The sequence below is a fragment of the Acinonyx jubatus genome, chromosome E4 (assembly GCF_027475565.1).
Source record: "Acinonyx jubatus isolate Ajub_Pintada_27869175 chromosome E4, VMU_Ajub_asm_v1.0, whole genome shotgun sequence".
In the NCBI taxonomy this organism is placed as follows: domain Eukaryota; kingdom Metazoa; phylum Chordata; class Mammalia; order Carnivora; family Felidae; genus Acinonyx; species Acinonyx jubatus.
In genome coordinates this window covers 24146046-24162420 of record NC_069395.1, presented here as the reverse complement: position 1 = coordinate 24162420, position 16375 = coordinate 24146046, and the positions used below count along the sequence as shown (strand labels likewise).

At 36.4% G+C, this 16375-nt stretch overlaps 1 protein-coding gene across 3 annotated transcripts in view; it reads right to left on the bottom strand.

The window, feature by feature from the left end:
- The window catches only part of CFH (complement factor H), a 224954-nt gene that overhangs the window by 137908 nt on the left and 70671 nt on the right, over positions 1-16375 (bottom strand). For all 3 annotated transcript variants that reach the window (XM_053209182.1, XM_027074893.2, XM_027074897.2), the window contains 2 exons: positions 13975-14169; positions 13383-13559 (listed from right to left, as the gene is read on the bottom strand). In XM_053209182.1, the coding sequence (XP_053065157.1) occupies positions 13383-13559; positions 13975-14169 (372 nt within the window). The remainder of the gene's footprint in view (positions 1-13382; positions 13560-13974; positions 14170-16375) is intronic.

The following is a 16375-nucleotide window of genomic DNA, read 5'->3' as shown; positions in this document are numbered from 1 at the left end:
ATGTATATTTAAGGAATTACTGGTAGGTGAACACTTACTATTAACATGTGGCTAATTGTCTTCTGTTTTGCATCTGTTTTTTTTCAATTTGTTCCTCTTTTGATGACTTCCTTTGTTATTTGATTATAGTTTACAGTTATTTACTTTGATTCTTATTATGCAGTACATTAGATCTCCGGAATTATTTATCTTATAACTGAAGGCTTACACGCTTGGACCAGCATCCACACCCACCACCGGTACAGAACTTCCATTCTACATTCTGCTTCTATGAATTTGATGTTTTCTTTTTTCTTTTTTGATTTCATATAGAAGTTTTATCATGAAGTATTTGCTATCTCTGGATTATTACACTTAACGAATTGTCCTCTAGGTTCAACCATGTTGTTGTGAATATCAAGATTTTCTTCTTTCTCATGGGTGAATAATATTCTAGTGTGTGTGTGTGTGTGTGTGTGTGTGTGTGTGTGTGTGTGTGTATGTGTGTGTGTATATATATATATATATTCCTTATCCATTCATTTATCAGTGGATCCTAAGCAGGGTCCATTCCAAGCTCCACATGGGACTTGATCTCAAGACCGAGATCATCACCTGAGCTGAATCAAGAGTCCCATGCTTAACCAATTGAGCCACCCAGGAGCCATGTTCCTCAGTCTTGAATGTCCTCCTCCCTGGCATCCTTATTTCCATGACTCCCACCCAACCTTCAAAGCCTACCCAAGATGCCATCGTGACCCTGACAGATTTGGCTCTCTTCATTCCACCTCTTACAAACAAACTCCCCAACCCAATCCCACTCCAGACTCTCATTCCAACTTGGATTTCTTGTCTCCTCTAAATGATCCTGTAGTCTCTCTTTTGCTTGTCTCCATCACAATGCTTTATACAGTAAAATACAATATGTTGATGAAATACAATAATCATTCCTTTTATTTTCCCCACTAAATGGCCTTTTGGTAAATGCTAGTCCTAATGCCTGGCACTTAGCAGGCACTTAGCAGTCACTTAAAAAGTGACCATTGTATGGGCAAATAAATGAATGAAAGAATGAATAAATATGAAGCTCTTTTGGAACCTTTCCATTATATCTGCAGATTGCAGGCAACCCATGGGAAGAGCACAGTAGACAGTAACCAATGTAAAAGGTAAGACATGAGAACACATGTGCAGTGATCTCAAAGCTCTATTGCATGAACCCACAAAACTCTATCTGTAACTCCATTGTACCTCTGTCTACGTGTCTTAATTTTGAATGTATGCCATAATTTTGAAGTCAGGAAGCATTTTAAATTTGTTCAAAAAGGCTTTGGGGAGCCTTTGAAGGAACAATTCTATAATCACTTTCCTATCTATTACATTTTTGGTCAACATGGTTTGAGAAACTTGGTTCTTTCAGTTAAAATGTCCAAACACATAAAAGTGCTCTGTCAAATACTTTTACCCCTTTCCTTTTGTTCTTTTTTTCTAAAATATAGCACTTTTTACCTCAATTACATCATCTCTTGTTTATTCACCATATTCTGAAACTAGTTAAAGTTGTTAAGATATGGGTAAAGTGCACATCAGGTAAGTGAGCACAGGATAGACTGGTTGGGAAAATCTTACATCCTGCGCAGGTAGGGGATGGTGTGTGGGGTGAGGGGCGAGGCATAACTGGGATGAAGGAAAAGTGCAAAGGTTGTAGAACAATGAGGGATTGAGCAAAGTGGATCGATGTAGACTTTGGCAGAAACCCTAGCTATCAAAGGCCAAAGATGAAGAACCTACTAATTTATGTATCATTGGGGGACTTACTTTCAGCTAAGAACAATTTCAGCAATACTTAATAATTCAGTTCTAGTTTAACATTATGTGCAGGCAGAAAAGTAGCATATGCATTCTCCAAATATGTCTACATTAAAAATAAACAAGGCTTGCTGTGGCACACCTCTCCCTCTCGTGACACTCCCGGGGCATCTGCTCTGACCCTTCTCATGGCGCTCACTGTCACGCTTCACCCATCAGATCTCCCCTCCCAGGGCCACAGCACCTTCCAGAGTTCCTTAGTCCCTTCTTCACCCTCATCATCCGTTTCTACCTTTCCTCACTGAAATTGTAATAGAGAACTTTTCAGCTTATAATGATTCACAGTAAACTGCAGTAAAGACATTGGATTTTACTATTGTAAAATATTTATTCACAGTGTCTGGTATTCCACATAAATTTCAGGTTTGTTGAATCTAGTAATATCAATACATTTCTTTTTTTCTTTTTTAAAAACCATTTTCTTTTTTCTTTTTTTAAATAGAATTTATTTTTTTAATGTTCATTTATTTATTTTGAGAGAGTGCAAACAATAGAGGGGGAGAGGGAGAGGGGAGGGGGGGAGAGGGAGAGGGAGAGGAGGGAGAGGGAGAGGGAGAGAGAGAGAGAGAGAGAGAGAGAGAGAGAGAGAATCCCAAGCAGGCTCCCAGGTGTCAGCGCAGAGCCTGCTGTGGGGCTCAATGCCACAAACTGTGAGATCATGCCCTGAGCTAAAATCAAGATCGGATGCCTAACCTACGGAGCCACCCAGGTGCCCCTACTACATTTCAAAGAAGAGAGGATACTGAAAGCAGTTGGGACACTGCACAACTTTAAGTCACACCATATAGGTAAACATCACACAACTATTTCTAAAAACTGGAGTTTTCTTAACAGCAGAAGGCGAATTCCTATTTATCATATTGGCATTGAAACACAGAGTTCGGGATTAAACGCCACTACCTCAAGTTTTCTGGATTACATAACTGTGTATAACATTCATACACATCTTTATAAAATAGTACTTTTAATTAATTTATAAGTAATTCTTACGATTGATAATGTCAATTATTTTTTCCATTTGAGGGTTAACTCTAAAATTGGAAACCATCTTGTACTTGAAACAATATAGAAAAAATTGTTTTACTTTGTTTTCTGATAGAAGAGAATCTCTCTAGCTTTGATCTATATTTTAGGTCCTGAAAGATTATTTTTGGCCCTTGAAACCTCCAGAATTAGGTAACACCCCCATCTCATGAAAACTTATTTTAATTTCTCTTTCTGATAGTTCGTTATTAGTGTTTAGAAATACAGCAGATTTTTGTATAATGATTTTGTATCCTACAACTTTACTGAATTCATTTATTAATTCTAACAGGTGTTGTTGTTGTTGTTGTTGTTGTTGTTGTGGAGTCTTTAGTGTTTTCCCTAAAGAATACATCATATGCACACAGAGAATTTTACTTCTTTATTTATTTTTTATTTTTATGTTTTACATTGATTTATTTTTGAGAGACAGAGAGAGACAGAGCACAAGTCGGGGAGGGGCAGAGAGAGAATGAGACACAGAATCTGAAGCAGGCTCCAGGCTCTGAGCTGTCAGCACAGCACCCAATGTGGGGCTGGAACACATGAACCGTGAAATCATGACCTGAGCATAAGTCGGATGCTTAACCGACTGAGCCACCCAGGTGCCTCTTTACTTCTTTATTTCTTATTTGGATACAGTTTATTTCCCTTTTTCAACACTGATGAGAGTGGGTATCTTTGTATTTTTCCTGATCCTTGAGGAAAGCTTTTAGCTTTTCATCAAATGTGATGTTAGTTATGGGCTTCTTATTTATGGTCTTCATTATGTTGATGTACATTTCTTCAATACCTAATTGTTGTCATTTTTTGTCATAAATGGATGTTGAATTGTGTCAAATGCTTTTTGTGCATCTATCTGGATGATTATATGATTTTTACCTTTCATTTTGTTAATGTGCTGTATCATATTATTGATTTAAATCTGTTGAATCACCCTTGAGTCCCATAGATAAACCCAACTTCATCATGGTGTGTGAATCTTTTAATGTGCTATTGAATTCAGTTTGTTAACATTTTGTTGAGCATTTCAATATTTATGTTTATCAGTGATATTGGGTATAATTTTTTTTGTAGCATCCTTGTCTGGTTTTGGTATTAAAGTTAATATCTTGTCAACTACTTTTGGAAGTGCTCTCCCTCAAAATTTTGGAGTTTTTAAATAAAAATTGGTATTAAATCTTCTTTTAATTACCAGTGAATACTTCTGTTCCCAGACTTTTCTTTGAGGAGATATATTTAATTATTCAGTGTTGTTACTTGTTATTGGTTTGTTCACATTTTCCATTTCTTAATGATTTTGTCTTGTCAGTTTTATATTTCCAGGAACTTATCCATTCTCTGTTATCCGATTTGTCAGTGTGTAATCATTTATGGTGGTCTCTTATGGACATTTGCATTTCTGTGGCATCAGTTGAATATCTTCAAGTTCATTTCTATTTTATTTATACGATCTCTCTTTTTAATTAGTTAATCAGCTTAGGTTTGTCAATTTTGTCTACATTTTGAAAAAGGTAGGTATCTATTTTGTTGACTTTTTGGTCTTTATTTCATATATTTCTGCTCTGATTTCTGTTATTTCCTTCTTTCTGCTAATTTTAGGCTTAGTTTTTTCTTCTTTTCCAAGTTTTTTAATGAAAAAATTTTCATTTTATTTGTTAGACAGACATCACAAGTCAGGGTAGGGAAGGGTAGGAGAGAGAGAATCTGAAACAGTCTCTACCCTCACGTGCGGAGCACTATGTGGGGTACAAGCCCATGATCCTGGATCATCACCTGAGCAGAAATCAAGAGTTGGACACTCAACCAACTCAGCTACCCAGGTACCCCCTTCTTTTACTAGCTTTTTGATGTATACAGTTTGACTGTATATTTGAGATCATTTCTTTTTTTACTGTAGGCATGTATTACTAGAAACACCTCCCACAGAAGTGCCTTTGTATGTGAAGCATGTTTTTCTTTCTTGTTGCTTTCAAAATTCTTTGTACTCTATTTTTTTTCTAGATTGACTGTATGTATGTATGTATTTAAGTTTTAATTTTAATACTGGTTGGCTGACATACAGTGTTATATTAGTTTCAGGTATACAGAATAGTGATTCAACAGTTCCATACATCACCTAGTGCTCGTAATGACAAGGATACTCTTTCATCTCCATCACCTACTTCACCCATCCCTTCTGCCAGCTTTCTCCCCTCTGGTAACTATCATATTGTTCTCTACACTTAAGACACTTAAGAGCCTTTTTTTTTTTTTTTTGGTCTCTCTCTCTCTCTCTCTCAAATTTCCTCCCTTTGCTCATTTGTTTTGTTTCTTAAATCCCACATATGACTGAAATCATATGTATTTGTCTTTCTCTGAAAGACTTATTTTGCCTAGCATTATACTATCTAGTCCATCCAAGTTGTTGCAAATGGCAAGATTTCATTCTTTTTTATGGCTGAATAACAGTCCATTTATCTTTATCTATTCATCAATTGGTAGACACTTAGGCTGCTTCCATATCTTGGTTATTGCAAATAATGCTGCAATAAAGATAGGGGTGCGTGTATCCCTTTGAATTAGTGCTTTTGTATTCTTTGGGTAAATACCCAGGAGTGTGATTGCTGGATATTACAGCAATTCTATTTTTAACCTTTTGAGGCACCTCCATACTATTTTCCAGAGATGCTGCACCAGTTTGGATTCTTGCCAACAGTGCAAGAGGGTACCCCTTTCTCCACATCCTCACCAACACCTGTGAGGTGACATCTTATTGTTTTTTTGGTTTGCATTTCTCTGATGATAAGTGCTAATGAGTATCATTCATGTGTCTATTGCCCATCTGTATGTCTTCTTTGGAGCAATATCCATTCATGTCTTCTACCCATTTTTCATTGGATTATCTGGTTTTGGGGTGTTGAGTTTTATAAGTTCTTTATATATTATGGATACTACCCTTTACCAGACATGTCATTTGTAAATATCATCTCCCATTCCATAGGTTGCCTTTTAGTTCTGTTGATTGCTTCCTTTGTTGTGCAGAAGCTTTGTAGTGTAATGTAGTCCCAACAGTTTCTTCTTTTTTGCTTTTGTTTCCCTTGCCACAGGTGATCTATCTAGAAAGCTGTGGCTGATGTTAGAGAACTTACTGCCTCTACTCTCTTCCAGGAATTTTTATAATTTCAGGTCTCACATATAGGTCTTTAATCCAGTTTGAATTTATTTTTGTGTATGGTGTAAGAAAGTGGTTCAGTTTCATTCTTTTGTATGTTGCTGTGGAGTTTCCCCAACATCGTTTGTTGAACAGATTGTCTTTTTCCCACTGGATATTCAATCCAGCTTTGTTAAAAATTGAGTGTATAATTGTAGGTTTATTTCTGGGTTTTCCATTCAGTTCCATTGATCTATGTGTCTATTTCTGCCCCAGTACCATATGCTCTTGATCACTATCTTTGTAATATTAATTTGAAGTCCAGAATTATGATGCCTCCAGCTTTGCTTTTCTTTTTCAAGACTGATTTGGCTAACCAGGGCCTTTTGTGGTTCCATACAAATTTTAGGCTTGTTTGTTCTAGGTCTATAAAAAATGTCGTTGGTATTTTGGTAGGGGTTGCATTGATTTTGCAGATTGCTTTGGGTTGTGTAGACATTTTAACGATATTTGTTCTTCCAGCCCATGAACATGGGATGCCTTTCCATTTTCTTTGTGTTGTCTTCAACTTTTCTTATCAGTGTTCTATAGTTTTCAGAGTAAAGATCTGTCACCTCTTTGGTTAGGTTTATTCCTAGGTAGTTTATTATTTTTAGTGCAATTGTAAATGGGACTGTTTTCTTAATTTGTCTTTCTGCTACTTTATTATTATTATATAGAAATGCAACAGATTTCTGTGCATTATTTTGTATCCTATAGCTTTTCTGAATTCACTTCAGTTCTAGCACGTTTTGGTGGAGTTTTTGGGTTTTCTGTATAGAATATTATGTCATCTGCAAATAGTGAAAGGTTTGCTTCTTCCTTACCGAGTTGAATGCCTTTTATTTCTTTTTGTTCTAGTTGCTGTGGCTAGGACTTTCAGTACTTTATTGAGTAAAAGTGGAAGAGTAGACCTCCTCGTCTTATGTCTTGTCTTGTTCCTGACCTGGGGAAGAAAGTTCATAATTTTCCCCCATTAAAGATGATGTTTGCTGTGGGTTTTTCATGTATAGCCTTTATTATGTTAAGATATGTCCCCTCTAACCCTACTTTGTTGAGATCTTTTATCACGAATAGATGTTATACTTAGTCAAATGGTTTTTTTGGTATATGTTGAAGTGATCATATGGTTTTCATCTTTTCTTTTACTGATGTGATTTGATTGATGTGATGTATCACACATTGATTGGTTTGTGAATATTGAACCATGCTTGCAACTCAGGAAGAAATCACTGGGTATAAGTCATGAACAGACATGACTTGATTGTGGGGAATAATTTTTTAAAATTTATTGTTGGATTCAGATTGCTAATATTTGTTATGCATTTTTGCATCTATATTCATCAGAAATATTGACATATACTATAGTTCTCTTATTTTGTGGTGGCTGTATCTGGCTTGGTATCAGGGTAGTGCTGCTTCATAGAATGAATTTGGGAGTTTTCCTTCTTTTCCTTTTTTTTTTTTTTTTTTTTTGGAGTAGTTTGAGAATAGGCATTAACTATTTATTTATTTATTTATTTATTTATTTATTTATTTATTGCTGGTAATTGATCTGTTCAATTTTCTTTCTTTCTTCCTTTTTTTTTTTTTGAATATAAACATGGCAAGGTTTATTTGGGGAACTCCTCCCAAATTCTTTTTTTTTTAATATGAAATTTATTGACAAATTGGTTTCCATACAACACCCAGTGCTCATCCCAACAGGTGCCTTCCTCAATACCCATTACCTCCCCACCCTCCCTTCCCTCACACCCACCATCAACCCTCAGTTTGTTCTCAGTTTTTAAGAGTCTCTTATGTTTTGGCTCCTTCCCTCTCTAACCTTTTTTTTTTCCTTCCCCTCCTCCATGGTCTTCTGTTAAGTTTCTCAGGATCCACATAAGAGTGAAAACATATGGTATCTGTCTTTCTCTGTATGACTTATTTCACTTAGCATAACATTCTCCAGTTCCATCCACGTTGCTACAAAAGGCCATATTTCATTCTTTCTCATTGCCACATAGTATTCCATTGTGTGTATAAACCACAATTTCTTTATCCATTCATCAGTTGATGGACATTTAGGCTCTTTCCATAATTTGGCTATTGTTGAAAGTGCTGCTATAAACATTGGGGTACAAGTGCCCCTATGCATCAGCACTCCTGTATCCCTTGGGTAAATTCCTAGCAGTGCTATTGCTGGGTCATGGGGTAGATCTATTTTTAATTTTTTGAGGAACCTCCACACTGTTTTCCAGAGCGGCTGCACCAGTTTGCATTCCCACCAACAGTGCAAGAGGGTTCCCATTTCTCCACATCCTTGCCAACATCTATAGTCTCCTGACTTGTTCATTTTAGCCACTCTGACTGGCGTGAGGTGGTATCTGAGTGTGGTTTTGATTTGTATTTTCCTGATGAGGAGCGACACTGAGCATCTTTCATGTGCCTGTTGGCCGTCAGGATGTCTTCTTTAGAGAAGTGTCTATTCATGTCTTCTGCCCATTTCTTCACTGGATTATTTGTTTTTCGGGTGTGGAGTTTGGTGAGCTCTTTATAGATTTTGGATACTAGCCTTTGTCCGATATGCCATTTGCAAATATCTTTTCCCATTCCGTTGGTTGCCTTTTCGTTTTGTTGATTATTTCCTTTGCAGTGCAGAAGCTTTTTTATCTTCATGAGGTCCCAATAGTTCATTTTTGCTTTTAATTCCCTTGCCTTTGGAGATGTGTCAAGTAAGAAATTGCTGCAGCTGAGGTCAGAGAGGTCTTTTCCTGCTTTCTCCTCTAGGGTTTTGATGGTTTCCTGTCTCATATTCAGGTCCTTTATCCATTTTGAATTTATTTCTGTGAATGGTGTAAGAAAGTGGTCTAGTTTCATCCTTCAGCATGTTGCTGTCCAGTTCTCCCAGCACCGTTTGTTAAAGAGATTGCCTTTTTTCCATTGGATATTCTTTCCTGCTTTGTTAAAGATTAGTTGGCCATACGTTCGTGGGTCTAGTTCTGGGGTTTCTATTTTCTTCCGTTGGTCTATGTGTCTGTTTTCGTGCCAATACCATGCTGTCTTGATGATTACAGCTTTGTAGTAGAGGCTGAAGTCTGGGATTGTGATGCCTCCCGCTTTGGTCTTCTTCTTCAATATTACTTTGGCTATTTGGGGTCTTTTGTGGTTCCATACACATTTTAGGATTGCTTGTTCTAGCTTCGAGAAGAATGTTGGTGCAATTTTGATTGAGATTGCATTGAATGTGTAGATAGCTTTGGGTAGTATTGACATTTTGACAATATTTATTCTTCCAATCCATGAGCACGGAATGTTTTTCCATTTCTTTATATCCTCTTCAATTTCCTTCATAAGCTTTCTATAGTTTTCAACATACAGATCTTTTACATCTTTGGTTAGGTTTATTCCTAGGTATTTTATGCTTCTTGGTGCAATTGTGAATGGGATCAGTTTCTTTATTTGTCTTTCTATTGCTTCATTATTAGTGTATAAGAATGCAACTGATTTCTGTACATTGATTTTGTATCCTGCGACTTTGCTGAATTCACGTATCAGTTTTTGTTCCTGTTCAGTATTTGTTCCTGTTTCAGTTTTGGTAGGTTTATGTTTCTAGGAGTATCCATTTATTCCAGACTGTCCAGTTTGTTGGCATATAGTTTTTCACAATATTCTCTTATAGTTGTTTGTATTTCTGTGGTGTTGGTTGTTATTTCTCCTCTCTTATTTGTGATTTTATTTATCTGGGTCCTTTCTCTTTTCTACTTGATAAGTCTGGCTAGCAGTTTGTCATTTTATTAATTGTTTCAAAGAATCTGCTCCTGTTTTCTTCGATCTGCTCTGTCGTTTTTCTGGTTTCTATATCATTTATTTCGGCTCTAATCTTTATTATTTCCTTTCTTCTGCTTTTTGGTGTTTTGTTTGTTGTTGATTTCTAGCTTAAGTGCCAGGTTAGGTTGTTTATTTGATTTGTTTTCTTGCTTCTTGAGGTAGACCTGTATTACGATAATTTCCCTCTTAGAACAGTTTTGCTGCATCCCACAGGTTTTGAACTGTTATGTTTTCATTTTCACTTGTTTATGTATTTTTTTTCCTTTTATTTCCTGGTTGACCCATTCATTGTTTATTAGCGTGTATTTTCACTTCCGTGTATTTGTGTCCTTTTCAGATGTGTGTGTGTGTGTGTGTGTGTGTGTGTGTGGTTGACTTATAGTTTCACAGCACTGTGTTCTGACAAGATTCATGGTGTGACTTTGATCTTTTTGAATTTGTTGAGGCATGTAATATTTATACAGCCAACTTGTGACTCCACAACATAAAAGTTGTATCTTCTTGTTGGGGGGTCCCCTTTATTATTATGTAGTGTCCTTCTATGTCTCTTATTACATTCTTTGTTTTAAAGTCTACTTTCTTCAATATAAGTATTGCTACTCCAACTTCTTTTCATATCCATTTGCACAATAAATATTCTACATCCCCTCACTGTCAATCTCCAGTCAATCTGTAGTTGTCTTTTTGTCCAAAATGATTCTTCTGTAGGCAGTATAGAGATGGGTCTTGTTTTTTTCATTCCGTCACCCTATGTCTTTTGATTAGAGCATTTAAACCACATACATTCAAAATAATTTTTGATATGCATTTATTTTCATTGTATTACTTGTTTTGTGGTTGTTTCTGAAGATTTTCTCTGATCATTTCTTCTCTTTCTCTCTTTCATGGTTTGATGGGGTTTTTTTTAGTGATATTTTGCATTTCTCTCTCTTTATTCTTTGCATATTCATTACTGATGTTTGATTTGTGGTCACCATTAGGTTTGTATATAACATTTTTTGTATATAGCAGTCTATATTAAGTTGGTGGTCATAAGTTTAAACCCAAACATTACTCCTCTCTTCTCCAGATATATGGTGTCATATGCTATATGTTACATCCTTTTATTTTGTGAGTTCCTTGACTGAAATTTGTTTCCAGAAATATTCATCTTGAGTGCTTTTGTGTTTCCTACCTTCATACTGTCACTTTTGGTCTCTCCTCTCCACTCTAAGAGTCCTCCTTAATATTTCTTGCTGGTCTGGTTTAGTGGTCATGAACTTCACTGGTTTTGTGTGTCTTGGAAACTCTCCTATTATGAATAATAGCCTTGCTAGATGGAATATTCTTGGCTGGATAGACTATATTTCCCATTCAGCACTTTGAATATATCATTCCACTCCCTTCTGGCTTGGAAAGTTTGTGCTGAAAAATGCTCTCATGGCCTTATGGGTTTTCCCTTGCATGTGACTGCCTTTTTTTTTTTTTTTTTTTTGTCTTGCTATTATAATTTTTTCTATAGCCCTATGTTTTGCCAATTTAGTTACAATATGTCTTGGTGTGGTTTGCATTGGTTGATTTTATTGGGGGTTCTCTGCCTTCTGTATCTGCATATCTGTTTCCTCCTTCCACATTAGGGAAATTTTCTGCTATTAATTCTTCAAATAAATTTTCTGCCATGTTTTTTCTTTCTTCTTCTTCTGGGACTACTCTAATATGAATGTTGTTATGTTTGATGGAGTCACTGACTTCCCTGAATGTATTCTTATTTTGCACCATTCTTTTTTCTCTTTGTTTGGCTTGATTACTTTCCATTACACGGTCTTCTAGGTCATTAATTTGTTCCTCTTCTTATTCCAGCCTGCTGTTCATTCCATCAAGTGTGCTTCTAATTTTGTTTGGTGAATCCTTTATCTCTGCTATGTTATTCCTTATCTCTTTATTAAGAGTCTCACTCATGTCTTCCACTTTTTTTTTCAAGTCCAGTGAGTATCTTCATAATTTTTACTTTAAATTTCTATTAGGCATGTTACCTATATCTGTTTCACTTAGATCTCTGGCATTGGCCTTGTACAGATCTTTCATCTTTCACAGATCATTCTTCTGTTTTCGCATTTTGTCTAAGGTTCTGTGTCTGCTTCTCTGTATTAGGAAAGTCAGCTACTTCTCCTGTTCTTGAGGCTAATGGCCTTATGAAAAAGAACTTCTGTCGTGCCCTGAGGTGTCGTGATCCCTGTTCCCCAGGGCCTGGCACTTCAGGGAGTGTCTCCAATGTGTGCTGTGTTCACACTGCTCTTGTGTCCTGATCGCTTTGTCCTTCATGCCCCTCATCTGCAGAGGCTCTCTTTGCCTGTGTGGGCAGTGTTTGGTCTCTGGCCTGAATGTGGTGAGTTTCAACTTGGTGTGCTCTGGTCTGCTTGTGAGATGAGACTTCTCACCACTGCTGCTGGAATCATGGCACCCCAAACACCCAGGTTGGGAGATGAGGTGTGGGCAGGGATTTGGTCTGGGCTTTTGGGGTTGGGGGCCACCTGTGCTGGGACTGAGGCCAAGTGTGACTGGGAAGGGTGATTCCACTGCAGCATGGGGAGGCAGGGCTTGGTAGAAGCAAGTTAGAGAGCAAGTGTGGGTCCTGTGCTGGTTCCCAAAGGTGACCATGTCTATATGCTGAAGGGCAGGGGAGGGAAATGGTACCTACCAGTTCCTTTGTTCCCAGAGGGGTCTCTGTGAAGGTTGCCTTTCTGCAATATTCTCCAAGGTGAGCAAATAATCTCCCCACTGTGTTCTCCGAGTGCTCTTCAGATTGCTGTTTCCATGCTGTATATCCACAGGCTCTTTGCTTGCCTTTTCTCCAAGAGCAGCCTCAATGCTGTTTGAACTCTCCCAGGGCCAAGTACACTGTCCTTATAATACCCTAGGCTTTAAGCCCCACTGCTTGCAAAGCTCACAAAATTTGGCCCCTCTCCCTTTCCAAACCAATTGCTATGGAGATTTGTTTTCTCGTGTGTGCTCACCTGTGTTTCAGTCTGTCTCTCACCATTCCCTCTGACCACTACTCCTTTCCCACCTCAGTGTTCACAATCTGTTTCTTTTCAGTTTGGGGAAGAAAACTGAATCTCTACACATCTTACTTCATTGACGTGGCTTGTTCTCTACCTTCCGTTGCAGAATTTGTTCTGCTGGTCTTTAGGTTAATTTCTAGGGTATTTAGGACGATTTGATAGTTATCTAGGTGTATTCATGGGATGAGGTAAGCCTAGGATCCTCCTACACCGCCACATCTACCTCCTTCCTCTTGTGTCACCCTATATTAGAGGTTTCTTCCTTGTACTTCCATTACTGTTTTCTTGACTAATGCCTATCAGTAAACATTTATTTTGCTATACATGTATCAAGAAATTTGTATATCCACTCATACACACTTGGGAAAATATAAAACTAAGTAGTTCCATAGGGGAGATAAGAAAGTTGTTATAAATATTTTGTTACAGTCAATATAGGTGAGGGTTAGAAAACCATAATACACTGGGATCTCAGATCATTTACTTACTGAAAGGAATGCATTCAGGAGGAGGGAACCAGCCATCCTCTGTACAGGTCATTACAGTCTGCTCATTTTGAAGACTGTGGCCAGAATTGCAGTTAACGCTTACATTTTCACCTTGTAAATATTTAACTCCTTGTTTTGGATACTCTCCATTTTTCAAATGATTGAAGATACATTGTCCTAAAAATAATGAAAATAAGAAACAAAAATTTTTTAAAACCCATAAGTTCAGTGAAAATAGCCAATTAAAAATTATTTCTACAAAATTTAAACTCTAATGCATAAGTATCCAAAATTAAAGCTACTACCAAATGCTGGGGAAAAAATCACTGTTAAATATTATTTATCTTCAGGTTTATAATTAAGTCCTTGTAAATGATATAGTTATTTTCAGAAAGCCTCTATCTTTATCTTTAGTGTGATTTTTATGAAGAACTCTTCATAAAAGAAAAAACTTATATTGGTATTTTTGCTCATACCATTCATCCTTTGGCCTTATGTTAGTGATACTAAGCTTAATTGTATTCACTTATGTGTTTTCCCCCGTCTACTATGTGAAATATTTATACATATACAATTATAAAGGTTGACTTACTGCGGCATGGTACTGCTGGTGACCATCCTTCTTGTGTGCAATGAATATGTTCCCAGGGCTTTTGTGAAACAGTCACAAAATTTTGATCACAGGAATACCAATATTTTTCTCCTACACGTACTGGAAAGTTTTGTCTATAGTTACTTTCATGGTGTAGACTACCATGTTTTATTTCTGGAAAATCACAACGATTCCCTTGCAATAAAAACAAAACAAACAAACACAGTATAAATGATGTTTTACCTTAAGAAAAAAATCAGATGGGAAATGAATTGTTTCACTGGTGAATTATATCCTCTTATTAGTCTGATTTCACTCATTGCATCAGGTTTTCCAGGACAAGAGAAGTTATAAAATTCAGATGACTGGGATACGCTAATGAAGTTAAAATTATATCTTGTGGGTCATATGATATATAAACTTGTATGAAGACTCTTCATAAATAAAACTCTATAGATCTATTTGGGTATGTATATGATCTACCGACTATGTATATCCTAGCCCTGGTATGTAAATGAGCAACTTGATTGAGAGATGAAAGTATTGATTTTATTCCTAAGATCATCTATCTTCTTTATTTTCTTTTCTGCTCTCATCAGAAATCAGAGCCCTACCTTTTCTTCTCAGACCAACTCAGTGTAGGGAAATAGTTTGATTTTTTTTAGATAAACATTCATTAATTTACTTTTCTATTTATTCAAATAGTGTAAGAAATATAGAGAAACACATTTTCCATTCATCACATTACACAGAAAACTAACCTTCTAATTAATGCCTGAAAATAATCATCAAGGAAAGTTTTCATTTAATCAGACAAATGAACTAGGACTATTTCTTAATATTCAAATAGTTAAGATTACAGTAAACATTTGATTGTTATTTCTAATATTAATTGGAGAATGCGGTGTTTTAAAGTATGTCACATGTGTCTCAGAATATATATAACATATATTATATACATGAGGTGATTTAAAATGTCATTCATAGTATGTCATAGCATATAAGGTCTATATGGCACACATATATGACATATATATCATATATAATGTGGCATATGTTGTAACATGTACACATCATATATATGAGGTGTTCATAACATGTCATATGTCATAACATATATATTTTTGAATACAAGTGAACATTTAATGCCACCATAGTTCAATACTTTTTAAACACCAAAATGTCGTATTTTAATTGAGGTATAATATAATTGCATTTTATTGAGTTTCTTATATATGGAATATTTTTGACACATGTTTAAGTGTTATGCTGTTTATAACACATTTATATATAATATTTCCAAGAAAAATTTCTGTTTTAATTTGATGATTTAGAGATAATCTAGTACTTTTAATACCATACCAGTATTAGTTTTTTCCCCATAAAATGATTCTATTACAAGAACCGTTGTGCAACACACGAAAAAAAGTTCCAAACACACACACACACACACACACACCCCAACTATTCATTATCATCTTCATCTTCCTTTTTTTTTTCAAGGTTTATTTATTTATTTTGAGAGAGAGAGAGAGAGAGAGACAGAGCATGAGCAGGGGAGGGGCAGAGAGAGAGGGAGCCTGAAGCAGGCTCCAGGCTCTGAGCTGTCAGCACAGATAGCCCCACAGATGTGGGGCTCAAACCCAGAAACCGTGACCTGAGCTGAAGTCAGACGCTTATCTGACTGAGCCACCGAGGTGCCCCTCATCTTCATCCTTCTAAAGTACACTGATAACACTTTCTTTCTTGTTTGATTAAAGTTTCCAGTAGTTTCAGCAGACTTATGTAGATTATACACCTTGAATACGTGAATATACTGATGTTTTTCTTTAGTAAAGATTTGTATATGATACCTTCTCTAGATATAGGTTCTTGGACTCCAGTTTATAGCTCTCATTGATAAATTTTTTTCCACCACATTTTTGAAGCTTCCAATATTGAGATCAAGTGTTCATTTAGTCTTATTCCATTTCAGTAACCTTTTAGGTATTTTTCTCCACTACTCTGACAATTTAGATTAACTTCTCTTTATCCTTGTATGATCAATTTCATCATGATACATCCCAGATGAGTGTCATTTAACAATCATTCTACCTTGCGCAAACTTCAGTGTTTGGATTTGCAAGAATAGAGTCTTAAAGAACTCAAATACATTGGTGTAAAATTGTAAAGGAGAGATTTGAACCCTGGTGGTCTGATTTTAGAACAAATCTGGTTATCCACCTATTATGGATTTTCAAATGATATCAGTTAGGAGTTAAGATGGTGGAGAAGTAGGGGGACCAAGACTTCACTTGTCCTTCAAACACAGCTGTCTTGGGGTCAGAACACTTGGAACACCTAGGAAGTCTATCTGCAGAGTGACAGAAAAATCTGCACACGTGGAGGGAGACAGCTTGGT